The sequence below is a fragment of the Asterias rubens genome, chromosome 20 (genome assembly GCF_902459465.1).
Source record: "Asterias rubens chromosome 20, eAstRub1.3, whole genome shotgun sequence".
Classification (NCBI taxonomy): domain Eukaryota; kingdom Metazoa; phylum Echinodermata; class Asteroidea; order Forcipulatida; family Asteriidae; genus Asterias; species Asterias rubens.
In genome coordinates, this window is record NC_047081.1 from 8788001 (window position 1) to 8802343 (window position 14343).

Genomic DNA, 14343 nt, shown 5'->3' on the forward strand with positions numbered 1-14343 from the left:
CTAGGAGCCACCTACTCCTGGGACTGAAACAGGGTTACCCCCCTCCACAGTCTGTAAGGATGTAGGCATGGGTATCATCCACTAGGAGCCACCTACTCCTAGGGCTGAAACAGGGTTACTCCCTTCACAGTCTGTAAGGATGTAGGCATGGGTATCATCCACTAGGAGCCACCTACTCCTGGGACTGAAACAGGTTTACCCCCTTCACAGTCTGTAAGGATGTAGGCATGGGTATCATCCACTAGGAGCCACCTTCTCCTGGGACTGAAACCGGGTTACCCCCTTCACAGTCTGTAAGGATGTAGGCATGGATATCATCCACTAGGAGCCACCTACTCCTGGGACTGAAACAGGTTTACCCCCTTCACAGTCTATAAGGATGTAGGCATGGGTATCATCCACTAGGAGCCACCTACTCCTGGGACTGAAACAGGTTTACCCCCTTCACAGTCTGTAAGGATGTAGGCATGGGTATCATCCACTAGGAGCCACCTACTCCTGGGACAGAAACCGGGTTACCCCCTTCACAGTCTGCAAGGATGCAGCCATGGATATCATCCACATACATGAAGGAGCCTCCCTGGTAGAGCAGAATGCACTACCTTCCCAACTTGTTACGAAGCAATTATTGGCACAAGTCATGACCGGGAAGGGAACCTACACTCTGCTGCTGACAACCGAAAGCTTGGAGCCGGTGGACTAGGCTGCCGCTCGGCCACGACACGCCACAACAAAATTTTCCCCCAAATTGATTTCCCATAATGTTTCAACGACAAAATCAGTCAAGGTATCTAGTCACAAGGATATTGCTAAATAATTTGTTTCAATTTGTGGATTGTAAAACGTTGTATTTCTGTCCTTCGTCAAATCAAGCGAGCAAAATCTTCACCACCACAGAAGTGAAATAATATTTGAAAAACTTTCAGACCAAATCATTTACGTGTAACATTTTGTTCTTCTCACATAAAAAACTTTGTTCCGACATACTTTCAGCAGTAAATGAATCTATTTAGATTTTTGATTTGTCCGTAATTTTAGGGTGCCAAATTTCAGTGATTACAAAATTAAAAGAAATCTTGATGATAGTTTGAATGAGCAAACAAAAAATAACATAAAATAAAATCAAAAAATCAAAACAATGAGCCGCGATTTTTTTATTTAATAAAAAAATAAACCGAAAAAGAGAGAATAAAAATGATTTCTAAAATGTCTAAATCAAGCTACTTATTCAGTTGCAATTAAATGAAATATATAAAAAGTAAATGTTACTTTCAAGGCAGTAACATGAGATTATAGATATGGATATAAAAATAAAAGTTATTTGGTAAAAGAAAATGAGTTACAAGTGGTTGAAGCAGGGTTTAGTTTTAAATGAAGGTGTTTCAAACAGACGAGTTCCTTTGGTCATAACATCAGTTGTGAGACACTTCTATTCAGACATGAAACTTTCCAGCCTATCAGCTAACTTCCTTTTTTTCTTCTTTTCAAAACAGTCCCATAGAAAACTGAAAAACACTGTACAAAAGTTAAGTGTGGTCGGTCATTTCCTCTCCTTTTTTGCAACTAGAAAGTTGCTTGTCCGTCTATTTGAACAGCTAATCAGACCAATCGAAATGCAGCTGTACTGAGAAAAATAAAAGATACTCGTCCAATTTTGATGTAGAAGTTAATTCCAGGGTCGGTCTCAAAAAATGAACACTGTAAAAAAAGCTAGGTTCATACTTCCTACGAATGCAAATACGATACGAATATTGACGTCACAAACTTACAACGAATAATTTGCAACAGTTGAACTATTCACTGTGAAAACAGACATGTGACGTCAAAATTCACTTCACATTCGCAGGGAATATATGAAGCTGGCTTTATACAGTTTGAGTTTTGGAAAAGGAACCCCTCACAGTTTGTTGATGTTATGTCTTGGGTTTTTTTCCCAGTTCAATGTCAACCAAAGAACTCTTTCTCTCTTCAATATGGAGTTATATATTGAACACAGGAGTTAGAAATGAGTGTGGTGATATAATGTTAATAACATAAATACAAACATTGAACATGTTGGACTGTGTCTAGTGATTATGTTGGGTGCGATCGCTTAGCTTCCCCAGGTCGCCCTGCAGTGCTCATTCTGGTGAGCCCTTGACAAGAGCTATAATTGAATGATCACTCGCCCTCTCGTGGTGACGTCATGCACCTCGGGCCAGCCCCAATTGACCCATTCCACAAGCAGGGCACTTAGGGCTGACCTGGGTGAGCCCCTGGAATGACGTCAAAGCTATTCAAACGTTCCGGGAGCAGACCAGGGTCGACCCAGGGAAGCTTACCAACGCAGCAAAAGTTACTTCTGTCAGGAAAAACCCCCAGAATAAACTACTCGATATGAAAACAACAGCAAGACACTCAGTACACCATGGAGCAAGTTCGAGTGTGCACCATGTTTAAGTAAAGGTTGACGTTTATGTTTTAACTCGAACCCAGGCTGGTCGACCATTGGTTGACTACTGTGGTTGACTTTTTGGAACCAGCCTCAACACCATGATTCCTTCCGTGGTCCCGATAGTCTGCTCCATGCTAACATGTGTAAAGCACAGAGGGGAACCAGTGACACTAAAGACGATGTGACCTCTGACGTCACACGAAAACCATAACATGATTCGCGCGCATACCTTTGTGTTTTGGCAGCCAGCTAGAAAGTGTATGCAATCTTACCATGACTACGTGTCTTTTTGCCCGGCGAAACATGACGTATACAGTATTTTGTCAACAGAGGGCGGTTTGAATGTAAACATAGGTCACCTCGTCTATAGCAAAAAGGCGGAAGGCAATGGAGTGTTGAATACAATGGTACCCATAGTTGACCAGGGGTGCGTTTTGGCGGCGGTAACCAAAAACTGTTTCGGTTGTTGGTCGTTGGTTCTGCTGTTCAGACTGAACGATAACCGAGTTGTGAGCTCGGTTATCGTTTTGGTTATGACATCAGAAACAATTATTGGTCGCCAAAACGCCCCCCAGGCTTCCAAACGAGTTGTTTGAGTGAGTCACTGCGCATGTACAATGCTAGTTAGTGATCAATCACGGGTCGACTAAATGAGTGCACTCGAACTTGCTCTTGGAGTAATCTTGTGACCTTGGCAACCACTTTCCTGGTAGCTCAGACCGTTCGCACCATACCCTTTTGTAATACGCGCACTGCACCAAAAGTGACTACAATTCAGTACATAAAACATACCAATAACAGTAGTCTATACACATAAATAATGTTAGAGTTGCCACTTAGAACAAGTTAGAACCAGACATGGATCCAGTTTGATCTGGTTTATTTTCTGAATATTTGTTGTGCGCAGCAATACCAGTCTATTTTTAGCTGGAAGCTTGTTGGATCCAGTTTGAACCAGAGAGATCTAGTTTGCACCAGTAGCAGAAGCAACTCAACGAAGTTTCTTTTGCTTAAGTAATTGTATCATTATAACATAATACTAAATTTGTCAGATTTCCTTTTTGTTTAAAGAACTGCTGAAACTTTCTTTATAAACTTAGAAAATGAACTGTTTTTGTCCAAGACTGGCAGTTTGTTAAACACAAAGCCTATATCTAATAGAAAGAGTAAGAACGAACAAAACAAAACAAGAGGTGCGCTTCTTAAAATCTGTTTTTAAAGTAATAAATTTACATATGGTGATAAAGTGTCAATGGTAAGCAATGATTCTGTTAAAATAGTTAAAATTGCACAAGTACACTCTTACATAACATTATTTACTGTTTATGTTCACTACTATTATCTGTAAGCATTACTTACTACCCATTATCACCAATATAGTCACCCCCTCCACCTGTTTCAATAAATAAACTCATTTGGCCATTAAAGCAAGTCACATTAGTCCCTGGACTGGCAGTCGTTCTTGATATTGATGAACATAAATTTGTTATTCTTGAAAAAAAAAAAAATGAAAAAACTTCTCTCAACGGAGTAAAGATTAAACTTTTTTTTGCTTTAGACTTGTTGACAAGTCGTTAAATGTTCGTCATGGTGATGCAATCTGACTCTCTCCACAATTCTCGCGACACTGGTGACATTCTCGCTAGACTGCTGCCCCCCCCCCTCCTCCTGCGAGACTTCTTCTCTCGCAACTATGGTCCCGTTAAACCGAGAGCATGCAGTCGGGGAACCAGCAGCTCCGCGCAAAAGCATTCATCTAGCGAGAGCCGTCCTCGACCGCGGAGAGCAAGCACCTGAGTGTATTACGCTATCACGGCATAACAAAGATTCTACAAGTCTACTTTTCATTTGGAACAAGGAGAAGAATAAAAAAGCAACTCATAAACCCAGACCATTAAGTTGAGCTTCTAAAATGCTTCATTGAGGTTGTTGCATTTGTTGCGTTTGTTCTTTATGTTCGACTGCCCTATCTGAGAAAGACAATGTGTAAAATCAGATCAATTCGATCAAATATGTCAGCGAACTTTTAGGATTGGTAATTGGTGATTGTTGATTAATAACTTATGTCGAGCTGTATTATCTGGTATTTCACCTTCTTCAGTGATTATTATAGCAGCTGACATGCATAAGGACCAGCCTATTTTAGTAAGAAATTGTATTCATCATCATCACCATGGTGATGAATTTGACCTACATAATGGGTAGTCAACTGCTTATCACTTAAAAACACTTCAGGGGCAATAACGACCCCCCCCCCTTAAAGTTTTCTATTACATTAACAGGTAATTCATAACTCTAAAAAATTTGGCTATATTCGATTGGCACTGTCCACTTAATGTCAAATATCTTCCAAACTAGTTTGCATTCTGCAGCAATTTTCCACAACTTCTGGGGATTCTTACAGACCGTGTTGAATATGACCTCACCATTCAAATATCTGCCCTACAACACGACGTCTGTGGGCGTGTGCGTGCATGTATCATAGAATGTGCTTCATTGATGTACGCGTTCGTTTAGACATGCATACGGTCTGCCCTTCAAGATGGCGACTTTCATAGCAACACAAGCGTTATTCGATACGGTCTATGAGTTTTTGTTTTGTTTTTTGGGGGATGTCATGCAACTTTGATTATTTTCTTACTCTGCACACACTTTGATTATATCCCTGATGCAGCATGCTACAGTCGTACGCCTATTAAGTCAAACCAATCACAGCGCAAAGCAAAGAGTTTAAGTTCCCAGTGTGTTCACTATGAAGTAATCGTCTCTCAGCCCTCAAAACAAAACACGGCACTTGCTGCGGTGCCCTGATGTGCTCATGCTGTGGTGCCCATTGCAAAGTTCCAATACAAACTAAAACTTTTACTCATAGAAGTGCCCCTTATAAGAGAAAAATTGCTGTGCCCTTATTCTAGAGCGAAATTCAAGGCAGGCCGCTGATTTCACAAAGCCATAAAATTCATCGCAAGACAAGTTCTCAGTATTAGCAATAATGAGATTTGTAGTGTATCATCGCACTTTACTTTAAAGCAATTACGATTGATTTGCAGTTGAGATATAAATTTTGGCTCTTTGTGATAACATCGGGCTTCCTGGACTCAGACATTCTGCTCAAAGACCCCCTTATTGCTGTTATAAATGGCCATACGATAGCTGTAACGATTGGAAAGAGCGCGGGGTACCTTTGTCTGGCTGGAACCTTGGGTCCCTTCTGAAGAGACGCTCGCCGTTGTGGACGAGGAGGAGGAGGAGGACATACTATCCACTGACTGGCCGGGCTGGGGCATGACTTCTTCAAGGGTGTATTTACCGATGGGGAGAGTTGGCTGAGAATGAAGTAAGTAGATGTACGTCTTCAAGCGAGAAAGCTGTAAAAAAAAAAAAAAACTTTGATCATGGATGCTTGCAATGTGAACCAGAAAAACCCTACTCTTCTGTGATAAGTACGATGGGCTCTTTTACATGCACTCCCAATCCCATCTAAAGGACAAAGCAACTATGGCACAAGCATCTTGAACCCACACTCTGCTATAGTCAGAAATACCAGACAGTGTTCTCCACACACGTAAATTGGGAGGGCGTGCCACCCTCCTAAAATTTAGGCCGTCCTGCCAAAGAATTGGCCGCCCTGCTAAAATGATTTGCCGCCCTGCCCAAAAAAGGACAAAGAGACTATTTTTAGACTGCATTTAATAAGATTAAACGAGTACCTGACAAGCCAAAACCGACTTTGTTGTATCCAAACCTTATGTCAGTCTTCTTTATTCAGGACCAGTGCTTTTGTTGCCATTATTCAGCATGTTTATGCCTTCATGTAGTTCAACTATAACTATAATCTTATTTGCAATAATATGTACATGTATTGTTATTGTTCTTTGTGAAGTGGCCTTATAAATAATAATACTAATAATAAATAATAATAATAATAATAATAATAATAATAATAATAATAATAATAATAATAATAATAATAATAATAATAATAATAATAATAATAATAATAATAATAATAATAATAATAATAATAATAATAATAATAATAATAATAATAATAATAATAATAATAATAATAATAATAATAATAATAATAATAATAATAATAATAAATAATAATAATAATAATAATAATAATAATAATAATAATAATAATAATAATAAATAATAATAATAATAATAAATAATTATAATAAGACAAAGAGCAAAGATACAATGACCACTGACCTCGTATTCCAGGTACTCCTGTTTTAGCTGGTAATCTTTCATGACTGACGTTCGCTGTCCTTGATCGGGAGGGTAGGCTCTATGATCGTCAAGCTCTTGTTCTATTGACTCAATCTTTCGCTCATGGTTTGCTAGCTGCTCTTGCTGTAACAGAAAAAAACAAAACAATAAAAATAATAATAAGAGTGGCTTCTTAAATAGCACTCATAGCCGTCACTCAGTTACGCTCAAGGCGCTGAAACATTCAGTATTTGCCAGCAAGGTATGTGGGACTTCGTTTGAATTATCAGACCTCATTCATCTTACCGCTGAATTCTGCCCTTACGATTACCATTTCACGCTTACTTGTGCCAGCACCGAATTTCTGTGCCGGCTGTGTAAGGAAACAATGCCTAGTAACACGGAGTGTGCTTACATGTGAACTTCACTGGACCTAAGCGCGGATTTGCCTGCTTTTTGTAAGCGTCGATTCTTTGCTTACGGTTAGCAGAGCCATGAAATTGGGCCCAGGGCACAATTTCATAAAGGCTGTATGAAAGCACAAAATCTAGCTAAGCACAAAATAGTATTGCTTAGCAGAATCGGGTTACCAGCCCAAATAACATTAAGTTTGCATTGTTATGGTTGGTGCCCGACTCAATTTTTGCTCAGCAAAGATATTTGTCAAGCAGTATTTTCTGCTTAACAACCTCATGAAATTGGGCTCTGACCCTGCTCTTGTGAGATATGTAGCACTTACTACAGATCCCTGAATACACTAAAGTTATTCCTCTAACAAAAAAAGTGGTTGTGACAACATTGTTCAAAAGAGCTTTTCCATCATGACCCAACAGGTGGTTTGATGAGTCAAAGTACTTTTGACTTTAATGTCTGGATTTCATTCAAGTTAAAGGTACTGGACACCATGGGTAATTACTCAAAATATTTGTTAGCATCAAAACTTACTTTGTAAAGAGCAATGGAGAGCTGTTAATACATTGTGAGAAACGGCTCCCTCTGAAGTAGCGTAGTTTTTGAGAGTAATTTCTCAGTAAAATATTTGAATTGATTTCGAGACCTCACTTGTGAGGTCTCAAAATCATGCCAGCATGAAAACCTTGTGTTTTTCTTCCATTATTATCTTGCAAATTCTAAAACCAATTGAGTTACAATTTTCACAGGTTTCTTATTTTGTGCATATGTTGAGAAGACTTGTCTTTGACAATTACCAAAGGTGTCCAGTGTCTTTAAAACGTTGTCTTTTAAAAGCTTATCTGATGTGAGAGGTTTTCAAGGACTAATTTTGTAGTGTCTTTTTTCTTTTGTTTTTGTTTTTGGTTTTACTGCGCCTTGAACACCAAGCAGGGTGGATATGTACGCATTACAAGTCTTTATTATTGTTATTATTAATATTGTTATTATAAAAAGTTATTTGTGTTGGTTTATACCATGTTGAGCTTAGTCGGTGACGAAGGTAGAAGAGGACGCCTAAATGTCTTCTGCAGTCCCACGGCTGCCGGCAGTGGTGGGGCCGAGTGAACCGCAGCGGCAAGATTCAAAGCTTGCATCCAATTCTGCAGATCCTGCGTATCGCTGTTGGAAAGAGAGAGAGAGAGACAAAATATAAAGTTTTAGTTAGAATCCCAAAAATTCACATTGGAGGGACAAATCTTTAGAATATTTGATCCCAAGGTCCGATTCTTCTAAAGCCAGGTTCATACTTCTTGCAAATTTGAATGCGATAGCGATAACAATTTTGACACAAATTCGCAGGTGATAATTTGCATCAGTTGACTTGAGCTCAATACCTGCAAAACCTTCGCGCAAACCCCCCCCCCCAAAAAAAAAAACAGCCATGTGACGTCAAAATCTTATCCCTTGCATTCGCAGGAAGTATGAAACATGCTTAACAGTTTGTCTAAAAAGCGTTTGTACCTAGCAACATCTCATCTGCAGGGCTACTCTAAAAAGTTCACAAGATGTTAACTCCTAATCAGTGGTGCATCCAATGTGGACCTTTGCCCCCAACCCATTGCCCCAGCAATAACCTGGCCCCCAGATTAGATTTTTAAAATGCACAAATGAGAGGTTCATACATTGAATAGCCAATTCCCCCTTTCCCCCTAAAGATGTCTTTGCCCCCCCCCCAATAAAAATGTCTAGCCCAATTTCATTAAGCTGTTAAAGCAGAAAACATGGCTTGAAAAAGATTCTCTGCCAAGAAAACAAATTGAGTTCGGGCACCAGTCACACTGATGCAAAGGTAGTGTAATTTAGGCTGGTACCCTGTATCTGTAACAAGCAACATTTTTTTTGTGCCCAGCAAATCTATTTTGCTTACAGCATTTATGAAATTGGACCCTGGTTATGCCACTACTCCTTCTCGCCTGAACATTTTCAGTCAGGCCACAAACTATTTTTGTGCATTTATACCGTTTGGTTGGTAAGCAGTCTGCAACAGCTAAATCTATTTTCTCAAACTTCTTACATTATCCCAAGGGTACTTGGTGGCGTGGGGCCACACTATTAATTAATGGGTGCGTTCGTTTAGCTTCCCTGGGTTGACCCCGGTCTGCCCCGGTACGTTCGAATAGCTTTGACGGGGCTCACCCGGGTCAGCCCCCAGTGCCATGCTTGTGGAGTGGGTCACTTGGGGGTGACCTGAGGTGCATGCCGTCACCACGAGAGGGCGAGTGTGATCGTTCGATTAGCTCTTGTCAGGGGCTCACCCAAGTGAGCACCGTGGGTCGAACCAGGGAAGCTTATCGAACGAACCCACTATCTCTCCATGATCCATTACCACAAGAGGGCATGCTCTCAAATAGAAAAATAGTTGCGTAAATTTAGAAAGTGCTGAAAGTATTTCTTCTGAATATTTGCACTAAATGCATAAATAAATTTAATTTTGCAAAGCTTAATAAAGGTACTCTACATTTATTGACTCTTGCAAGTAAAGCATTACTACTAAAACACTATCATTACAAAAAAAAGGTGAATACAGCATTGCTATAGACCCCCTGCATATGATGTCACACAGCCCAAACACCGCCCTCACCAAGATCAATGAAGATGTTTCATTAGAGATGTTTCGCAAGGCAACGGATATGCATACAGATACTGATACGTGTTCATGTGACGCGTATCTGCGACTATCGTATTTTGCACACGTTAGCTCCAAACACAGGAGCTCGTACAAGTCGTAGAAAAACGGATACTGTTTTACAGACTTTTAGTTGTGTTTTTGTCCCAGATCAAAAACATTCCCGACGGAATTGCTTTCACTGGTATCGTGCTTGATGTAGATAGAAAATTGTTTGTCATTTGCAAGCAAAACGATGAGAAAATGCAGTTTATAACACACGGGGTCTCTATACATGTAGGTCATACTTGCGTGGAAAACACTCATGGTGAATGCGAGCGCACTCACGTGACACATACCTATTTTGCTAAACAAAATCCAACATGCGGCTGACGTGAACGGATACAACTATCATATCGGTATCTGTATCCGCACGCTTGCGAAACGTCTCTAATGGCGCGTATGCGCATTTCTGTTGATTGATCTCAGCAACGGCAAAAATGCAAGGGGTCTACGGAGCGGTGAGGCATAACATGATGAATGTGGACACCTGAAATAAAGTCACGTCATACATTTCGAATCAAATGTGTTCTTGATGATGATGAAAAGGGGGGGGGGGAGGGGATATGGAAGACTGAAGCAAGGACTTGCACAAGTCTAACAACTAAGATGACGGGGAGACCACACTGTGATGAGAAACTACGCAGTTAGGGTTGGGAGTGAATGTTAAAAGGTTGTGGGAAATGATTGCATATCAATTATAGCTCGCAATTCCATCACCACAAGGAAATTACAAAAAAGATTCACAAAACATCTGAAAGATGACCGATTCCTGTACCAACTCTTGCAAGAAAACTGTCATTACTTAAAACATCCAGAACACAACATGTGACTGATTTTAATAGCAGCAAGCAAAAAAAAAGAAGTAGAAAAAAACATCCTGGTCTGCAAAAAAAGTGAAAGCTGACCATGGTATGTGGCTAGTCAAAACACCAACTACTGGATATAAATTAAGGTGATTTTGACACCAACTACTCGCCTGGAACCTTGTGTCGAGTTAGAAGCAGAGACTGCTTCCTGGGGCTGCTTGTCACATGGTCTGATTGAATTAAAATGAGGCAAGGTCAAAGGTCAAACAAAAGAGAAATTAACAAAGACTTGTTCTAAAAACATCAGTCGAGAAAATGTGCACAGTTATTAATATTAGTTACAGATAAGGGCTGATTCTACGAGAGACTCTTAAAGAGGGGAAACAACATTTAGAATATTAATATGATCTCCAATAGTTGCCAAAGATAGGTTTCCATTGAAAGAAATGAAGCATAAAATACATAACTAACGACTACATGTTGAATTATTCACAGAACAAGAACATTATTGGTTAACTTTCTGCACACCTTGTTATTATCAAAGGAAAACAAACAACATTTAATATTTAATAGATGTTAAATTTGCATCGGGATAAAGAATATTAATTTTTGGTTTTACCCATACACCGATGTGTGTAGCACTGTATACTCAGTACTTTCCCCGAGTCCTGTGAAAAAAATCACAGGCATTTTACTGAGTATACAGTGCTACACACATCGGTGTATGGGTAAAACCAAAAATTAATATAATATTAATATATAATAAAACCAAAAATTAATATTCTTTATCCCGATGCAAATTTAACATCTATTAAATCGTTTGCAGTACCCGCTGCTAAACATAGGATTCGAACTGCCTCTAGCTACCGGGCAATCTCGGTGGTCTCGTTGGTAAGACACTGCTCTAGAATTGCAAGGGTCGTGGGTTCGAATCCCACCCGAGTAAAATGCCTGTGATTTTTTTCACAGGACTCGGGGAAAGTACTGAGTATACAGTGCTACACACATCGGTGTATGGGTAAAACCAAAAATTAATAACATTTTAATATCAATTGTGTTAATCCCCCTTTCTAAATGGTCTGTCTATTTACAATCATTAGGGACTTTTCGTTTTCGACGACGGATGGTTCTGCGACGGTTGTTCAGCTAAACGTTGTCGTTTCCAGCACAACGAAGATTCATCCAAAGTACTGTCGTAGAAATTGAGGGACGACCGTCCTCAAAGCCGACGCATGCGCAGATGACGCCAAATGTCATCTTACCCGTCGCAGAACCATCCGTCGTCGAAAACGAAAAGTCCCTAATATGACCACCACGGAGTGTCCAAAACCCAACTGCATGTTTTGTTTGATTCTGTTAGGATCGGGGTCTGCACTAGTGAACTGATCATGCTTAACATTGGCTCGATTATACCACCATAATCAGAGTCCAACCGTTTGGGTGTTGAGTTACAGAATGGTGTTGGTCTGAGGACTGCACTAAGTGTGCCCCCCCCCCTCCCCAACATTAACCCCTCCTCTCGCCAGGCACTGTATGAAGAATTCTTTCCAGTTTGCCAATCTGAGATTGAAGACATTGGGTCTCTTTGTGTGTCCCCCTCCCAGCCTAACCCCTTTCCCCTTCCACCCATCCTCTCCCTTACTACTCACAGACACTGTATGAAGAATTCTTTCCAATTTGCCAATCTGAGATTGAAGACTTTGGGTCTCTTTGTGTGTCCCCCCACCCCACCACTACACTAAACCCCTTTCCCCCAAACCCCATTCCCAACTACATGTACTCACAGGCACTGTATGAAGAATTTTTTCGAGTTTGCCATTTGGTCTCTTAGTGTCTCCCCCTCCCCACCTAACCCCTTTCCCCCCTAACCCCTTCCACCCATCCTCTCCCTTACTACTCACAGACACTGTATGAAGAATTCTTTCCTATTTGCCAATCTGAGATTGAAGACATTTGGTCTCTTAGTGTCTCCCCCTCCCCACCTAACCCTTTCCCTCCTAACCCCTTCCCCTCCCTATCTTCTCCCATACTACTCACAGGCACTGTATGAAGAATTCTTTCCAGTTTGCCAATCTGAGATTGAAGACATTGGGTCTCTTACTGTAATCGGAAACCTTACTGGCTAGGCTGTGGTGGATGCTGACTGCCTCCTTCGGTGTGTTGAAATGCATCTGGTGATGCATTTCCGACTAGAAGTAAAGAAAGAAAGAATCGGAAAAAAGTCAATGGTGGGGGAGAATGAAATGAAACTGGTTTAACTGGTTTGTCAGCAAGACCAACGAGGTATAAACTAAAGGGGCAAAATGACTTTAGATGCTTTTCAAATTCTAGCTTTCCTATTAATTAATTGACCAGCCTCCTTGTTAAAAATCACCATGAAACTGGCCACGTTTACTGGTCACGTTTACTGGTCAAGCAATCTCAAAGGCACTGGACATGTTTGGTAATTGTCAAACACCAGTCTTCTCCTGTAGTGTATTCCAACATATTCATAAAGAAAATTAGGCTCAATTGGTCATCGACGTTGCAAGAGAATAATGGAAGAAGAAATACCCTTGTTGCACAAATTTGTGTGATTTCTGATGCCTACAAAGGCTCCAGGTCTGAAGTCCTTTTAATATTTGAGTGAGTTACCATTTTCTCAAAAACTACGTTATTTCAGAGGGAGCTGTTTCTCACAATGTTTTCTCTACTATCAATAGCTCTCAATTGCTTGGTAACAAGTAAGTTTTTCAATGCTATTACAATTATTTTGAGTAACCACCAATAGTGTCCAGTGCCTAATATTGATGGACAAAGGATAGAAATTTACAATACCTTATGTAAGTAGAGTATTAGCCCTTTAAGCGTTGCATAGAACATTTTCCAAGCTCTTTTGCCTCTGGGTGCTAAAATGAGACCAAAAACCAACAAAAAACAAAACAAAACAAATTCAATCAATTAACAGGTGTATCCATCAGAAATAAGGATTGCAAATAAAACACCACCAACAATTTGTCTGTTTTGGGAATCGGAACAGAGCCCAATTTCATAGCGCTGCTTAACGTTGAGCACATTTTCGTGCTTACCGTAGCAGACAAATTTGCTAAGGTGCAAGCGTATTTCACAGGTTAGCAGAATAATTAGGCGGTCATATTGCGCGTTCACCAAGGATTTAACATTGTGACGTCATTTATTTCCGTGCAGTAAGCATCAGAGGGTTAGCGCGCCTTTCCGTGTGCTTACGGTTAGCAGCGCTATGAAATGGAAATCGCACAGGTAAGCACAAAATCGGCCGCTAAGCAGCTCTATGAAATTGGGTGCTGATGTACCTATAAATTTGCAGACATTCATATACGAAGAGGAAACTGAAAGTGTCAAATTCATTTGCAAAATTTCCAAGAACGTCCGACATACACGATGCACAGGGGACTCACCATGAGCAAGTTGGTGAAGTCCAGCTGATACGCGCAAATTACGTGGCGATACAAACAAAACTTTTGCCAATTCACCATCAAAAAAATAAACATGTACATGTATATCATTTTTCTTGCTTTCTTCTTTTTACTTATTTCCCCAAAATTATCAAGATAAATACCATCATGATAAAACAAACCATTAAGAATGTTTCAGTTTGCACAGTGTGGCTTTCAAAACCAAAATAAACACCAAGTAGGAAACATTTTGATGACCTTGTTTCAACTCGGCATCCTTTTTGGCCCAACTTCCAAAATTATATAAAAAAATAATAATTCCAACATATGTAGAGTGCTAAATACGGA

The 14343-nt window shown here is 40.1% G+C and overlaps 1 protein-coding gene across 5 annotated transcripts in view; it reads right to left on the reverse strand.

The window, feature by feature from the left end:
• The window catches only part of LOC117303639 (PH and SEC7 domain-containing protein 2-like), an 80083-nt gene that overhangs the window by 6096 nt on the left and 59644 nt on the right, over nt 1–14343 (reverse strand). For 4 of the 5 annotated variants that reach the window (XM_033787864.1, XM_033787867.1, XM_033787869.1 and 1 more), the window contains exons 8-13: nt 13400–13470; nt 12620–12771; nt 10753–10812; nt 8083–8227; nt 6656–6799; nt 5617–5802 (exon numbers count right to left, since the gene is read on the reverse strand). In XM_033787864.1, coding sequence (XP_033643755.1) covers nt 5617–5802; nt 6656–6799; nt 8083–8227; nt 10753–10812; nt 12620–12771; nt 13400–13470 — 758 coding nt within the window. The remainder of the gene's footprint in view (nt 1–5616; nt 5803–6655; nt 6800–8082; nt 8228–10752; nt 10813–12619; nt 12772–13399; nt 13471–14343) is intronic. The other variant, XM_033787866.1, reaches the window with a different exon arrangement.